Source organism: Artibeus jamaicensis, unplaced genomic scaffold, assembly GCF_021234435.1.
Source record: "Artibeus jamaicensis isolate MK-2021 breed Jamaican fruit bat unplaced genomic scaffold, CSHL_Jam_final contig_944, whole genome shotgun sequence".
NCBI classification, from domain to species: domain Eukaryota; kingdom Metazoa; phylum Chordata; class Mammalia; order Chiroptera; family Phyllostomidae; genus Artibeus; species Artibeus jamaicensis.
The window spans coordinates 1,485,835-1,499,631 of record NW_026522020.1 but is presented as its reverse complement, the minus strand read 5'-3'; the positions used below and the strand labels follow the sequence as shown (position 1 = coordinate 1,499,631).

Below are 13,797 nucleotides of genomic sequence, written 5' to 3'. Positions count from 1 at the left end.
CTTAAAGGAAAAAAGAAGGCGCCAGCCTCTGTCTGCCTGTGGCTGGGCCATCAGAAACTCCCCAGGTATCCCTAGAGTGGGGCTCTCAGGAGGACGGCAGTGCCCCAGAAAATGCCTCAGTGCTGGGGGACTGCCCCCACCTCAGGCCCCACTGGGGCACCGGAATACCCTGCTTTTCTTTAGAAGGCCCGGTAAGGGAGTCATGCATTTCAAACAGGCAGGGGCTGGCCATTCAGACTGTGGTCCCCGGACCAGCCCAGCCAGAGGTGGTTAGAAGTGCAGCCTTCCAGGCCCTGCCCCAGACCTGCTGGATCACAGCTGCACTTGTATAAGGTCCTCTGTGGGCCCAGGCTCTTTCAAGCAGGAGGAAGGCACTGTGCCAGGCTATCCCCAGAGCAGGCGGCCTTTTCCCGGGTCCTCCCCCTTCTTCCTGTGAGTGTCCCTAACGGGACCTATCTACAGGAGCCTCAGGACTCCCCAAGGTCACAGGACTGCCCTTCCTCCTCCAGACCCCGCTGGCTGCCCATTCTCTGAGGTTCTGGTTTCCTTGCCTTTGTGCGGACCCTCCCCAGCTGTCAAGTCCTCTGCTCCTTCCCTCCTCCAGCCCTCCCTGTCTGCTGCAGGCTGGGAATCCAGGTCTCCAAGTGTGTTAGGACTGCAGCAAAGTGAGAGCAGGCAGGCTCTGAGAAGGGCTGGGCTGGGGAGCGGGGGAGGGTTGGGGGAGTCTGAGGAGTTAAGTACAAAAGCCTGAGCCCAAAGTCTTTGATTTCCAATCAGGCTGCTGGGATGAGCTCCATTCACCCTCTCACTCACCACCTGGCTCCCAGCTACCTGCACCGCCTCTCCTCTCGGGAGCAGAAGGGAAGCACAAAGGCCAGTCCCAGCGGGGAGGCAGGGGTACAAAGAGACCGTTGAGCTGTGATAAGGCCGGAACTCGGGCAGAGCCAGAGTGGAAGGAGGCGTCTGGGGCAGATGAGCAAACGTGCTGAGAGGGAGCCCATGGCCAGTCCGGTCCAGAGGGGCCGGGTGTCTCATAAAGGGTGGCGGGCCTGCTCCCACAAAGCATTCTAGAAGAGTGGTGTCTGCCGAAAAGCAACAGGGGGCGACCCCCAAAGAGTCCAGGGCAGCGATGTGAATCAGATAGCTGTTTCGGAAAGACCACTCAGCGCAGTGTGCAGGATGGATTTTTCTGGGCGGTGGCGGGTGAACAGACTAAGGCAGGGACCCAGGTGGGGAGTGCGCACAGTCCTAGACACCGAGGGACTTGGGGGGCAATGGTGAGGTGGGGCTGGCCCCGGGCGCAGGTGAACCCCAGCCTCACCTGTTCTGTAGCAGCCAGAGCCGTGGGGGCTCACTTCCGGCCAGTTCCTTCCTTTTCTGGTAAAAGGCCAACCTCTTGGCAGGCTGCAGAGACCAGGGGAGTTTGGGTCCCACCCGACGCTCAACCACAGGCCCTGCAGTTCCATACACCGCACACGTCTGAGTTCATAAAGAAAAGCGGGGGCACAGCCGAGGGCACCCCCCACCATGGAACACCCACTGTGTGTTCAGCGCCTCACAAGAAAACAGGGGAGGCAGAGCCGGGGGGCAGCTGCACAACCAGGGGACTCTGCTTTGCCCCAAACGCACGTCTGGGAGTGCCCCGACTAGGGGCTGCCGCGTGGATTCAGAAGAGATGGCAAGGGGTGAGCACGCAGGACTGAGCCGAGCTTCCGCACCCCCACCGCCCCCCACCTCATGCTCTCCAACTGGATGCGGGAAGACCTCAGTCAAGGAGGCTTAGCGCCATGCAAATCCTCCCGCTGATGCCAGCAACCCAGAGTGGAAATACAGCACACCAGTCCCCATGGCCATCACCAGAGGAACACACCAGAGATAGTGTGATAACAGGTCAGTGGTGCAAAGGGTTTCAGCCGCACTGAAGGCACAAATACCCAGAACCCTCTGACCACCAGCAATGGCGTGGGGAGGGATAAGCCTTGGAAAGCTTCTGACTCAGCAGTGCGAACGTAACAGTAACCAATCCTTCTGCTGGAGGCCAAATGCCCCCCCCCCCAGGAAGGTGGGAGATGGCAGTGGCTGGGGGTGGGCTGCTGGGGCAGACTCCCATGGTTCAAAGCCCTGCTGACGTCACGTACTGTGCGTCCTCGGGTGAGTTACTCGAACTCTCTGGGCTCCCAGTTCCTCCTCTGTCCAGTTTTTGACAAAATTAAAGGAGGCAGATAAACTCTCAGCTTATCAATGAAGGCTCGCATTTAGTTTTGGTTGATATCATCTCATTAAGAGAAAGACCCCAGCCCTCGCCAGTTTGGCTTAGTTGACTGGAGCATCGTCCCGTGCACCGGTTTCAGGTTCGTTTCCCCATCGGGACACATACCTAGGTGGCAGGTTCAGTCCTCAGTCATGGCACATTTAGGGGCAGCTAGCCAATGTTTTTCTCTTGAATCATTGTTTCTCTCTCTTTCTCTCCCCCTTTTCCTCTTGCTCTAAAGTCAATAAACATGAGAGAGAGAGAAAACACCAGCCCTAACTGGTGTGGCTCAGTGGATTGAGCACCAGCCTGCAAACCAAAGGGTCACTGGTTCAATTCCCAGTCAGGGCACATGCCTGGGTTGTGGGCCAGGTCCCCAGTTGGGGATGCGTGAGAGTCAACTGATCGATGTTTCACACATTGGTATTTCTTTCCCACTCTTTTTCTCTCCCTTCTCCTCTAAAAATAAATTAGTAAAATCTTCAAAGAGAAAGAGAGAGACCCTAATCCTGGGGTCCCCCTTTGGTCCTTTGGAAACCAAGGCACCGTTGCTGCGTTCGGGCAGGTACAGGTGGCTGGGGACTCACTTTGGGAACAGGGAAAGGGAGTGAGAGGATCTGGGGATTCTGAGTTCCAGGCCATCCATCCAGAAAGGAGGTCAAGAAGGGCTGAGGTGGTGAGGGCAGGACACGGAGCCAGCGAAGCCTCCCTGAGCAGTTACTGATGGTGGGGAGGGCCCGTCCGATCCGGGTTGTGGAAGTGCACAAGGGTCGGTTCTTTGCTCTGCACATGCTAACTCTCCTGAGCTCCTAACTCTCCCCACTAAAGTACTGAGGGGCCAGAACACCAGGCAGAGGGGGCCCTGGAAACATAGCTCTGAGAATTCCCAGAAGCCCTGAGAGTCTTGGGCACCCCCAAACAACCTGGGGTCAGGCCTGGGGCAGGGCCCAAACCCTCACCCTCCCTGACCCTCAAGACCAGGAGGAGTCTGGGAGGGAAGTGGCCAGGGGGAGGCACAGGTGTCGGGGGAGGTCAGGGCCGCAGGTCCAGCTGGAGTGGACAGTGGGGGATGAGGCCATCCCTCCAAAGGGGAAGGAAGAGCACCAGGGCTGCCCCTCTGGCCCCGCTTCCCTGCCAGCCAGTCCTTTCCTGTGCCCCTGCTCCAGCTGGTGCCACCTTAAGTCCAGCGGCCCTGCTTGCTGGGGGCGCCGAGGGACCTGCAGCTCACTCAGGGGACAGAACGTGGGGCTGGACCTGCAGTGACCTAATTAAGGCTGTGACTGCACACCAAGTAGTCACGCGATCTTGGGGACAACCTGAGAAGGTGGTCACTTACCTTTTTCCACATCTCACTTACAGGCGTGTGCCCAGGTGGCATGTGGTCAGTGACACTGCTCGGAGGAACTGTGCCACTCCATCGAGGGCTCCGACAGCCCCTTGAGCTGTGGGCTCCCCTGGAGCACTGAACGGGCACCCCGTGCAGCTCCTGAGGCTGAGTTCAGACCCTCGACAGGGGTCAAGGGACCCCTGCCCGCCCACGGCCTTGGGCGAAGGGGAACCGGAGGAAGAAGTTGGCCACACGCCATAAAGAACCGCCCCTGCCTTCCCAGGGCACACACTGCGGCGGGGGAGGCGGGGAGCCACACAAAACGGGCAATAATGGGCAATAACGGGCAGATATAATAACTCAGTGTAACGGACCAGACAGTGCGGGGCACAGGAGGGAGGCGGGGGGCTGGCTGGGGGAGCCAGCGAGAGAGAAGAACGCCATAGCCAGCTGGGGCTGGCCTTAAGGGTCACCACGAGGAGGCTGGCCTTTGTTCCACGGGCACTATATCGGGAGCCACCAAGTGTTGCGTGTGTCCCCAACCCACAGAGGCTTCTGGAGAGGAGAGCAGCGTAACGAGATCCGGGCTCTGGCAGCGGTCCGACATGCAGGACGGACGAGGCCGGCAGTTCAGGAGGCAGCTGCCCAGGCCTGGGGTGGGGCGGCCAGTGGGGCCGGAGGTCAGGTGGCCTGCCGCGGCTGTGCCACGCGTGGCCGTGGGGCAGGGAGGGTGTCGAGATGGCTGAGGTCCGGAGCCCGACAAGCTGGGCGGTGGGACAACGTCAACGAGAGAAGCTCCTCGGCACAGGGGACGAGAGCGCAGGCCCCCGGGGTCCAAACCACACCGGCTGCACTGCGGGACTGTGTGCAGGTTACCCAGCAACGTTGTGCCTCAGTTTCCTCAGCGGTAACATGGGGGGGGGTGATAACAGCATCCACCTCATAGCAATTCTGATGTGTAAACACTAAGAACAGTGCCAGCACACAGTAGGTGCTCTGTAAGTGCAGCTGTTAGCCGCTGCTGGGGAGCCCGGAGCTCAGCAAAGTTGGTCATTGTAGGGCAGTGAGGTTGGGTGGTAGGAGTGTGGGGGGGCAGAGACCAAGCCCGGCAGACTCGGGCAGGAGCAGGGGCCAGCCCTGGGCCTGGGGCAGTTTGTAAGCCCCGAAGCACACCCTTCTATTTCAGAGCTGAGCCACGCTGGCAGAGGGCTAAAGGGCTGCTGTCGACCCACCAGCAGCCTTGCATCCCAAGAGACCGGGCAGGTACACCCCCCAGCAGATGGGGGCGTCATCCCTTCGGAATCAGACCCCAGTGAGGCAGGAGTCCCGGCTCCCCCACCACTTGCAGGGGCCTGTAACTGGGAACTGACCGAGGAGGCTGCTGCAGGCTCGGCCACGCAGTCTTCCTCTCCAAGTCCAAGAACAGCGGGGGGGGGGGGGGGTGGCTGCCGGGCTGCGGCAGAGAGAAAATGAAAGCAGGTGTAGGCGCCTACACACACCGTTCACCCACGCCTGTTCAAAGGCCTCCGTGCCCAGAGAGGGGCCCTGGCAACAGAACCCCAGGCGGGCCCTGAAAGGCGGGAGGGCCACCAACGCATGTGACCCCCAGGCAGAGAGGCGGCCCCACAAGTTCACTGCCTCCCCATCCGCAGCCGCTTCTGAGAGGAACTCACCCGGGCCAGGCGGCTCAGTTGGTGGGAGCACCGTCCTGTACACCAGAACGTCGTGGGTTCGATCCCGATCGGGGTGTGTATGGGAAGCAAGCAACTAGTCAACGTTTGTCTCACACTGACGTTTCTCTCCCTCGTGCACACACACCCCTTCCTCTCTCTCAACAATAAACACCGTCAGGTGAGGGTTAAAACTATATATACTTTTTTAAAAGGAGGAACTCAGAGGCCTGAGACTCATGATGATAAAAAAGGGTGAGGGGGGTTTGGGGAGAGAGGCTAAGGAGAAGGGACAGCGACGGCAGGGGTTCCGGAGACACAGCGGGTGAGGGGTGTAACCGCCAATGCGCAGAGGCGGTGGCGGCCTCAGCAACGCCAGGCTCTCTAAGGTAGAAGAGCTGCTGGGGACAAAAGTCGTTCTGCCGAGAGTAGGCCCGGGGAGCGGCCGACACAGACACCCCCACCCCCAGTACTCACACCGCCCGGGACCCACAGGCACGGGCAGAGAGAACGCGCAGCAGGATGAAGAGGGAGGCGGCGAGTCTCCAGAGGAAAGGCCTCCGCTCCCCGCTCTCCGGCACCCAGGAGCCCCAGCAGGGCAGCTGGCTCCCTGCTGTCTGCCTAAAAGCCCCTCCTGTGTGCAGGAGAGCACAGAGGGACGGAAGAGAGCCGCAGTGCACTCTCAGGAAAGGCCCCCAAAGGGCCCCTCACCTTCCTCAGTAACTGCACTCCCGTTTGGGCCAGGTACCAGCCCCTCAGGGAAGGGGACCCAGCCGTGGTCCCACCGTGGTCATCACCTTCCTCTGGACGGTCGCTGGCCTGGGTGGGCACATGAGCTGGCACCGGCCGTGGGCTGCCAGAGGCTGGCTTTGGAGAGAGCTGGGGAAGGTTTCCTCATTGTTCAGAGGAAGCGCAGGTCTTTCCTGCCCCTGATTTTCACGACTGGATAATATCGGTGACTTGGAGAACCTCCCCACCTCGCTGCCAGCCCATGGACGAAGCCAACAGGGAGCGTGGCAGGTGGCAGGGGAGGACCTGACCTGAGCCCTCGACCCAGGGCCCTCCCTGTCCTCCGGGTTCCCTGCAACGTGAGACGGTGCATTTCTCTCCTCCTGAGTGAGCTCAGGGCGGGGTTCTCCATCCCTGGGGCCAAAGCCTCCCACCAACAGCACAGGGCAGGCGCCTTGCCTGCTGGCAGTGACCCCACAGAACAGAGCAGCACGAGGCTTCCATCTCCAAGTCGTATAAAAATATCTTTACTATTTTACCAGAAAACGGAAACAGGACACATCATACTTTTACAATGAAAAAAAAAAGTGTTTTCTTTCAGCTGTGAGAATTTCCTGCTTTTCTCCAAATCAATGGATCTCAACTTTGGGGAGAAGGTGATTTCAGAGGGTCTAAAGACTTGAAGGGAGGGACCCCGGCTCTAACCACGGGGCTGGAGGGGGCAGACACCCAAGGCCAAGGCCTCTGGGCTGCCAAGTTTTCCCGGCTCAAACACACCTTGGACCACATCTCAGGGGAAGTAACACCAAGGCAACCCTCCCGAGGGTGCAGAATGTCCCACCAGGGACTCCGGCTTCTGCTCCTTCTCCCCCACAGGGTGTGGCAGGTCGGCCCCGGACAGAGAAACCCCAGCGAGGGAGGGGTCGTGAGACTACTACGGAATCGCACGGCTCCCAAATCACTGCCTAGAACATGGCAGCAAACCACGGCCCGAGGCCACGTCTCACTCCACAAGAGTTATGGGGACACAGCCACGCCAGCTCGTTTAGGGGCTGTCTGTGGCTCCTCTCCATCACCATGGCAGAGCTGAGTGGTGGCAACAGAGACCCCACAAGGTCAAACACACTTACCATGTGGTCTTGACGGACCACGCTTGCCCACACCTGGCCCAGGAGGAACCTTGAAGGTCACATAACCACCCCTCAGCCTCCCACGGGCTTTCACCCCTTTCTGGCTGCAAACCCCTCGCTCCAAGAAGTCGTTCTTTCCACTTCTCAACAGCTCCAGCTGTAAGAAAGCTCTTTTTTCTCTCCACTGAACCAGCACTGTAGCTCCCTTCCACTGCACCCTCATCCCCCACCTCCACCCTCTGAGGTCGCATGGGCCCCGCCACACTTCAAGTCCTCAGCCCCCCTCCTCTGGCTCCCACGCCAGCAATTCACCGAGGGACCGAATCCCCTCCCGGTCCTGGCCGGCTGCTCTTCTCCAGCTGTGTCCAGAAATACCGGGACCCGCTGCCACGGAGGCGGCGGAATGTCGCGGCCTGACGTCCCAGTCCCCCAGCGCCCTCACAGGGTCTGCTGAGGTGCACGGGCGCCTTGTCCAAGGGTACTGGGTGGCTTTTCCAGGACTTGCTCTCCCCCTTGTTAAGCAGCAGCATCATGCTAAATCCAAGTCACTGTTAAGAGTCTGTTGAGTTTCTCAAGGGCAGAGCCCCCTTTGGACAAACCTGTATAATCCCAGACCTTGACAGATGCTTAGCTGAATGAATGAAAGACTAGCTCGTAGAGAGCAGGTGAGAAAGCAGGAGGAGCATCATCGTCATCTTCACTGTATCGAAGGAGTGTGGGTGGCACTGGCCTTGGGAGCACACAGGGACTAGGGAGGGGCCACAGAAGGTCACGTAGCCTTGGCACCGGGTCACTCAGGGGCCTCAGATCCATGTCTTGGCAGGTCACAGAGCACGGATCGGGTTCCACCCTGCAGGATGGTACAGACTACGCTCCAACACTCGGATGACGCTGTGTGCAGGCCTCCCGAGGAGTGCCTAGGGTCTAGGACCAGCAGTGCCCTGGATCACCATCGACCCTCAGGGGACACAGCAGCGCGAAGAGGCTACAGAAGCTTCTCCCAGGAGGACTGCAAGCTGTGGTGCGGGCCAAGCACCTGGGAGTGTGTGACACACGTATGAGAGAGCACATGGTGTCAGCAGGCCTGCAGGCACCAGTGCAAGGGTGCACGCCGTGCACAAGCACGAGACAGGGCGGGAGAGCCAGCGTGTGCAAAGCCTAGGGGGTGTGCTCCTAACCCCAGCATCTCTTCCCTGAGTCAGACCGGCCTGGCAATCGCCAGCTCCCAAGACCTGATGCATTTGGCAGGTCTTCACAGACCCACCGGCTCATGCACCAGACCCTCCCAAGTTCAGTGGGGAAGGTATAGCTCTTTCCTCATTAGACTGGGGCGGGGGCTGGGGGGAACCACAGGCCCCAGAATGTAAGCGCAGTTAGAGTCCCCTGGCCCACACAGCCTTGAAACCAGGCACTTGTTAAGGAAGAAGGGGTAAAGGACTTTCTTTTTTAACATAATGGAAGGCTTTAATAATTTGATTTCAGATTCTCACAGAATGAGATGGCTCTGTAACAAGGAGGGTGGAGGAGACTTCTGAGAGAGAGAGAGAGAGATGAGGAAGGAGAAAACTCCTGCAAAGATAAAAGTGCCAGGCTCGCCCTGGCGGGTCTGGCTCAGTGGCCTGAGTGCCAACCTGCAAACCGAAAGGTCAACGGTTCCATTCCCAGTCCGGGCACATACCTGGGTTGCAGCCTAGGTTCCCCAGTTGGGGGCTTGTGAGAAGCAACCAATCAATGTTTCTCTCCCACTCTTACCCTCTCCCTTCCCCTCTCTCTAAAAAAGTAAAAAAATAAAATCTTTTTTATTAAAAAAGCGCCAGGCTCTGCCAACCTCATGAGCTCCTCCCACATGGCGGGCACCACACCTGCTGGCAAAGAGAAACGACCAGTGCTGCCACCGGGTGAAGAGAGTTCCAAGTCACGCCGCCTTCCTGCCAGAGACCGCGCCAGCCTGGGTCCTGCTGGGGCACCCCGAGGGCATCGGACAGGCCCCAGGGCCCCTTGTCCCACCCTCGGTCCAGAACAGCCCAGTGTGCAGCTGCAGCGCAGGCGAGGGAGGTGAGGGAATTTCAGGTCTAAGGCGACCCCCACAGACTGGAGGAAAAAGCACAACTTCTATTTGTGTCTCCTTTCCCCCGTTTAAAGTCAATTCACTCAAGAGATACTAGTGAGAATGGGCGGGCACCTCCCTTCCAGCCCATCTTTAGCAGATTTCTCAGCCCCTTTTTTCCACCCTCAGAGAGCAGCCTGGGGAGGAGAAAAAGAAACCGGAGGGGACTGGGAGGAGGACAGAGACGAGAAGTGAAGAGCTCCAGGACAACCTCGTCTTTCTGGGGTTCCCTGGTGACGTGGCTGTGGGGTGTTGGCAGGGCTCCATGACATCATCGCTTCGGATTCTTCATAAAAAAGACAGCTTTCCCGCCGCCCAGCTTTCCTCTCCCCACCCTCTCTTTGGGGAATTGAAACGGACGCTTTTAAAATGCTGCAAACACATCACAGCTGCGTTTTGAGACTTTGCGTTTGGGTCCTGCCCTGAAGTGGCTGCCCTCATTACCTCCCCCTTTGAAAGAGGCCCCTGGATAAGCTCCGGGGTAATTGAAATTCCTGCCTAACCTTGACCACTCTGCCAGCTCGCATTACAGCTCTGGACACGCACCGCAGAGTCAGTTTCTGCTGGGCCTTCTCACCCTGCGCTGAAAATCAGGCCACTATTCTGTTGGCGCAGGCTATCCAGTAACACACTTGGACACGGAGAGGGAACTTTCTCTGGCGGGGCTGTCGTGGCCTCCGGCTTCCCACACTCATTAGAAAATTCTCTCTCCTACAACTCGCCATTGAGGAGCCAGGATACAAAGCCAAGGACCTCCCCCACCCCCAGACCGAACGTGCTCACAGTCTGGGAAGGATCCAGGTTTGGGGTGTTTTTTTTTAATCTTGAAAATGTAAGAAATCCCCAGGCAAAATCCTTTTCAATACGAGAAATCACATTTCGAGATCAAAGCACGTCTGGCAGTATCTGCCCAAATCCATCTGGCCCCAAACGAAAGAGTGAGCACGCTCCATGCCGGTCAAGTCAGGTTCTAAGCGAACTCCGAGGCGACATCAGAATCTGGATCTAGAAACTGAGTAAAAGTGAAATTCTTGCTGAAAGTAATTGCACCGTGGGCACCAGTGGGGGTGGGGGATCTGCGAGCCTGGCTTTGTCCTTGTACTTAGATGGTGACTCCATCTGAGTTGGGATTGGGCTTTGGAAAGCCCGATGCCCCTTCTGTTGGGGGTGGGACCCTTCTGGCTTTGGTTAGGTCTCTGATGTGCCTAACTCACTTAGATAACCTACACTGGTTAAGAGTCTGATGTTCCTGCCCTGGCTGGTGTGGCTCAGTGGATTGAGCCCTGGCCTGCAAACCCAAGAGTCTTGGGTTCAATTTTCAGCTGGGGCACATCCTTGGGTTTCAGGCCAGGTCCCCAGTAGGGAGTGTGTGTAGAAGGCAACCACACACTGATGTTCCTCTCTCTCCCTCCCTTCCCTCTCTCTCAGTCTGACATCTCTAAATCTGACAGCCTTCCAAGAGCCTCCTTGGAAGGACCTGCCCCTAACCCCCCCAGAGGGGGAGAGGAGACAGTCGTGATGCCCCAAAGTCTAGGCATCTCTGCTCACCCCCAGGATGGGTTGAACAGGGTTCCCCAAAATTCATGGCCACCCAGAACCTCCTCCAAATGTGACCTTCACTGAGTCCTTGCAGGGAATAAGTTAAGATGAAGTCACAGTGGGTGAGGATGACTAGTGACCACGTGACCACGTGCCTATCAAGGCAGAGCCCAGAGCCCTGACATGCCTGTGATCAGTAGGTCAGAGCAGCGGTCAGAGCTGCACCCGCTGCCACCCCCTGATTTCCTGCCCCCTCGAGGCCCCTCTGAGTGGCCAGCCAGCTCTGGTATCTTCTGGACCTTCTCTGCCTCAGCCTGTTGGCCCAGAGGGGCGGCCTGAACCATGCTGCCCTTGCCGGGGCTGGGGCAGGCTGCAGGCCCCCTCCCACCTGGGAAGAATGCTGTGGAGCTTGGCATTTGGGGATTTGCCTGCAGCATAAGACAAGGGGTGTGTCCTTCCACTAGAGCCACTGCCATGATCCTGGCACTGAGGGTGGATGAAAATTAAAACTAGAGGCATCCAAGTGACAACATCTCCCAGCCAGAGGAGCCCCCAACACTGGTTGGGTGGGGAAGGCGGGGTTTCGGCCGCCTCCCAGGTGTGGGAAACTGGGAGAAACACCAGCAGGGAAAACCGACGAGCTCAATTAAAGGATGCTGAGTGTTTGCAAGCTTAGGGGTGTGGCAGAATTGGGGGGTGGTCTTGGACATGGACAGAAAAAGAGGTAGTTGGCTTAAGAAAAAGAGAAACTAAGTACAGCTGGCATCATCTGAGCACCTAGATCCAGCCATACCTGACCCCAATTCCTCAGTACTGTGGGGATTCCCTTTGTTACTCTTAGGTAGCCAACTAACAAATAATCCTCTCAAAGACCTTTCTGCAGGAAGAAAAACACAGTAATACGAATAAATAAATGAAACCCAAAGCACTGCAAAGCAACCTGAAGGTCCCCAGATGTCGTCCCCAAATTCAGCTGGACGGGGGACCTGCTGGTCCTCCCAGGGAAGGTGCAATCCCAAACAAATCCAAGGGGCTGTGACAGACCACCCACCCCATTGTTCTCCCACCTCTGCCCCAGTCGCCTGCACCCTTGTGCCCCAACTCAGCCTCCCTTAATGGCCCAAACTAGCCCCCCCTCCGCCGCCAGGTGTGAGCACCAGAGGACAGTGCCTAGAAGCCAGGGACTGGGAAGTCGGAGTGTCAGGGGAGTGGGGGAGGCATGGTGGCCTCCGGGTGCCAGTCTCTGCTGACCTCCCCACAGTGGCTGGTCTGGACAACAGCCCAGCCCCAAGCAGGGGCTGAGGCCCTGGCACAGAGCGCCCGCCACACAGCACCCTTAAATAGAACCTTCATGCCGAGGACAAACATTCCAAGCACTTTTTAAAATGCCCCAAGCATGACCTGGCCGGCAGCCTCTGCTCCCCCAGGCATTTTTTTGGTCTCAGCTATATTCTGGAAATAATATTAATAGCTTGGTTAGGAGCTTACGGTGTGCAAAATAATGTGTGGCCTTGAAAGGCAGGAACGACTACTGTTCCCACTCTTCAGATGAGGAAACAGAAGCCCCAGGGGCCCCCAGTCTCCAAGGCCGGACTAGTGGGGGCTCTCTACACGGACTTCCCGCCTGGTGGGGCCTACTCAGCTGGGCAGGAATGAGCCCCCAAGGGACCGGCTGCCAGCGGCCCAATCTGGTTCCGACGCGCGCCAACAGACAAGGCGACGCCCTGGAAGGCTCCCGGGACCCGCTCGATCCAGGAACGTCCTGATCTTCCGCAAAGAATTTAACCAACTCCCAGTTCTCAGCCTCTGTTGGTCCATCGGACCCCGAGGGACAGCCAAGGATAACTTTCCCCTTTTATTTTAAAAGATAAAGGACAACGGGGCTAATTTCTCCCTGGGGAGGTAAAAGCTGGCAGGTGCGGCGCGGCGCGGCGCGTCTCGGTTTCCTAGAAGTTGTGCTCTGAGCAAATCTCGGAACCAGCCCGAGGAGGGGGCGGGAGCCGCGGTGGCCGCCCGGGAGCCCGGGAACGCAGGACCCCGGACTCGGGCTCGGCTGCCCCAGGGGACTGCCGAGCTGGGTCTGCGAGTCCTGCTCTGTCGGGTGCCCCTAGTACGGTCGGGTCCCCACGCGCGCTGCCATAGACTCCGGACGCGCAGGGTCGGGAGCATTGCGTCAAATGCCAAGGGCGCCCCCGGCACCCTTGCACTACCCTGCCCTGTTCCCCCAGACCCGGGCGTGGGACCCCCGGCCCGAAAGACCGACCCACTGCCACCTCCCTCTTCTCTCCCTCCCAGGTCCCGGGCGCAAGGTACTCGGGGCGCACGGCGCAGGGCGGCGCTCACAGTTTGAACATGCTCTCCAGGTCCTTGATGAGGCCGCGGCTGAACTCCGGGAACTCCGTGTAGGGGTTGAAGACCTTGCAGCGGCGGGGCCGCGCCGCGCCCTCGTTGATGTCCAGCCGTCTGCTCAGCTGGGCGCTCAGCTCCGCGTCGGGGCTCGCGGTGGGCGCGCCGGCGGGCAGCTCCGGCTCCGGCGCGGGCTCCAGCGCGCAAGCGGCGGCGGACGCGGGCTCCGGGTCGCCCTCCTGCGCTGGCCCCCGCTGCAGTCTCCGCTGCAGCTTGCGTGCCAGCTCCTCGCTGGCCATAGCGGCGGGTCGGGGACGCGGAAACTCGGGACCCGGCGCGGGGACTGGGCGGGCGGCGCGCTCCTCACGGGCTCGCGGCTCTGCGACGCTCTGCCCGGGCGGCGGGGACCCGGCGGTTGGGTGGAACCGCCGGCTGGGGACGGGGGAGGGCGGGGCGGAGCCGAGGCTTTAAGGAGGCGCCAAGGCTCGGGGACCGCCCGCCTCGCCGGAGGCCACAGGTGTCTGCCTGTCCCGGACCTCGTCCGGCTCGCCCCTCCCGGAGGCTCCGGACCTCTGACCAACTCGGAGCTCACCGCCAAGCCCCGCTCCGGGGGCGCCGCAGCGGGGCAAACTTTCTCGGCCGTTCGGGCGGTTCCTTTCTCTTCCCCCAGAAATGCCCTGACTGGAGGCGCTCGCGGC

The 13,797-nt window shown here is 59.4% G+C and overlaps 1 protein-coding gene across 1 annotated transcript in view; it reads right to left on the bottom strand.

The window, feature by feature from the left end:
- The window catches only part of EFHD1 (EF-hand domain family member D1), a 38,171-nt gene extending 24,634 nt beyond the window's left edge, over positions 1–13,537 (bottom strand). Inside the window, exon 1 of the mRNA XM_037144067.2 lies at positions 13,097–13,537. Coding sequence (XP_036999962.2) covers positions 13,097–13,398 — 302 coding nt within the window. The 5' untranslated portion in view covers positions 13,399–13,537. The remainder of the gene's footprint in view (positions 1–13,096) is intronic.
- Between the last annotated feature and the right edge of the window lie 260 nt (positions 13,538–13,797).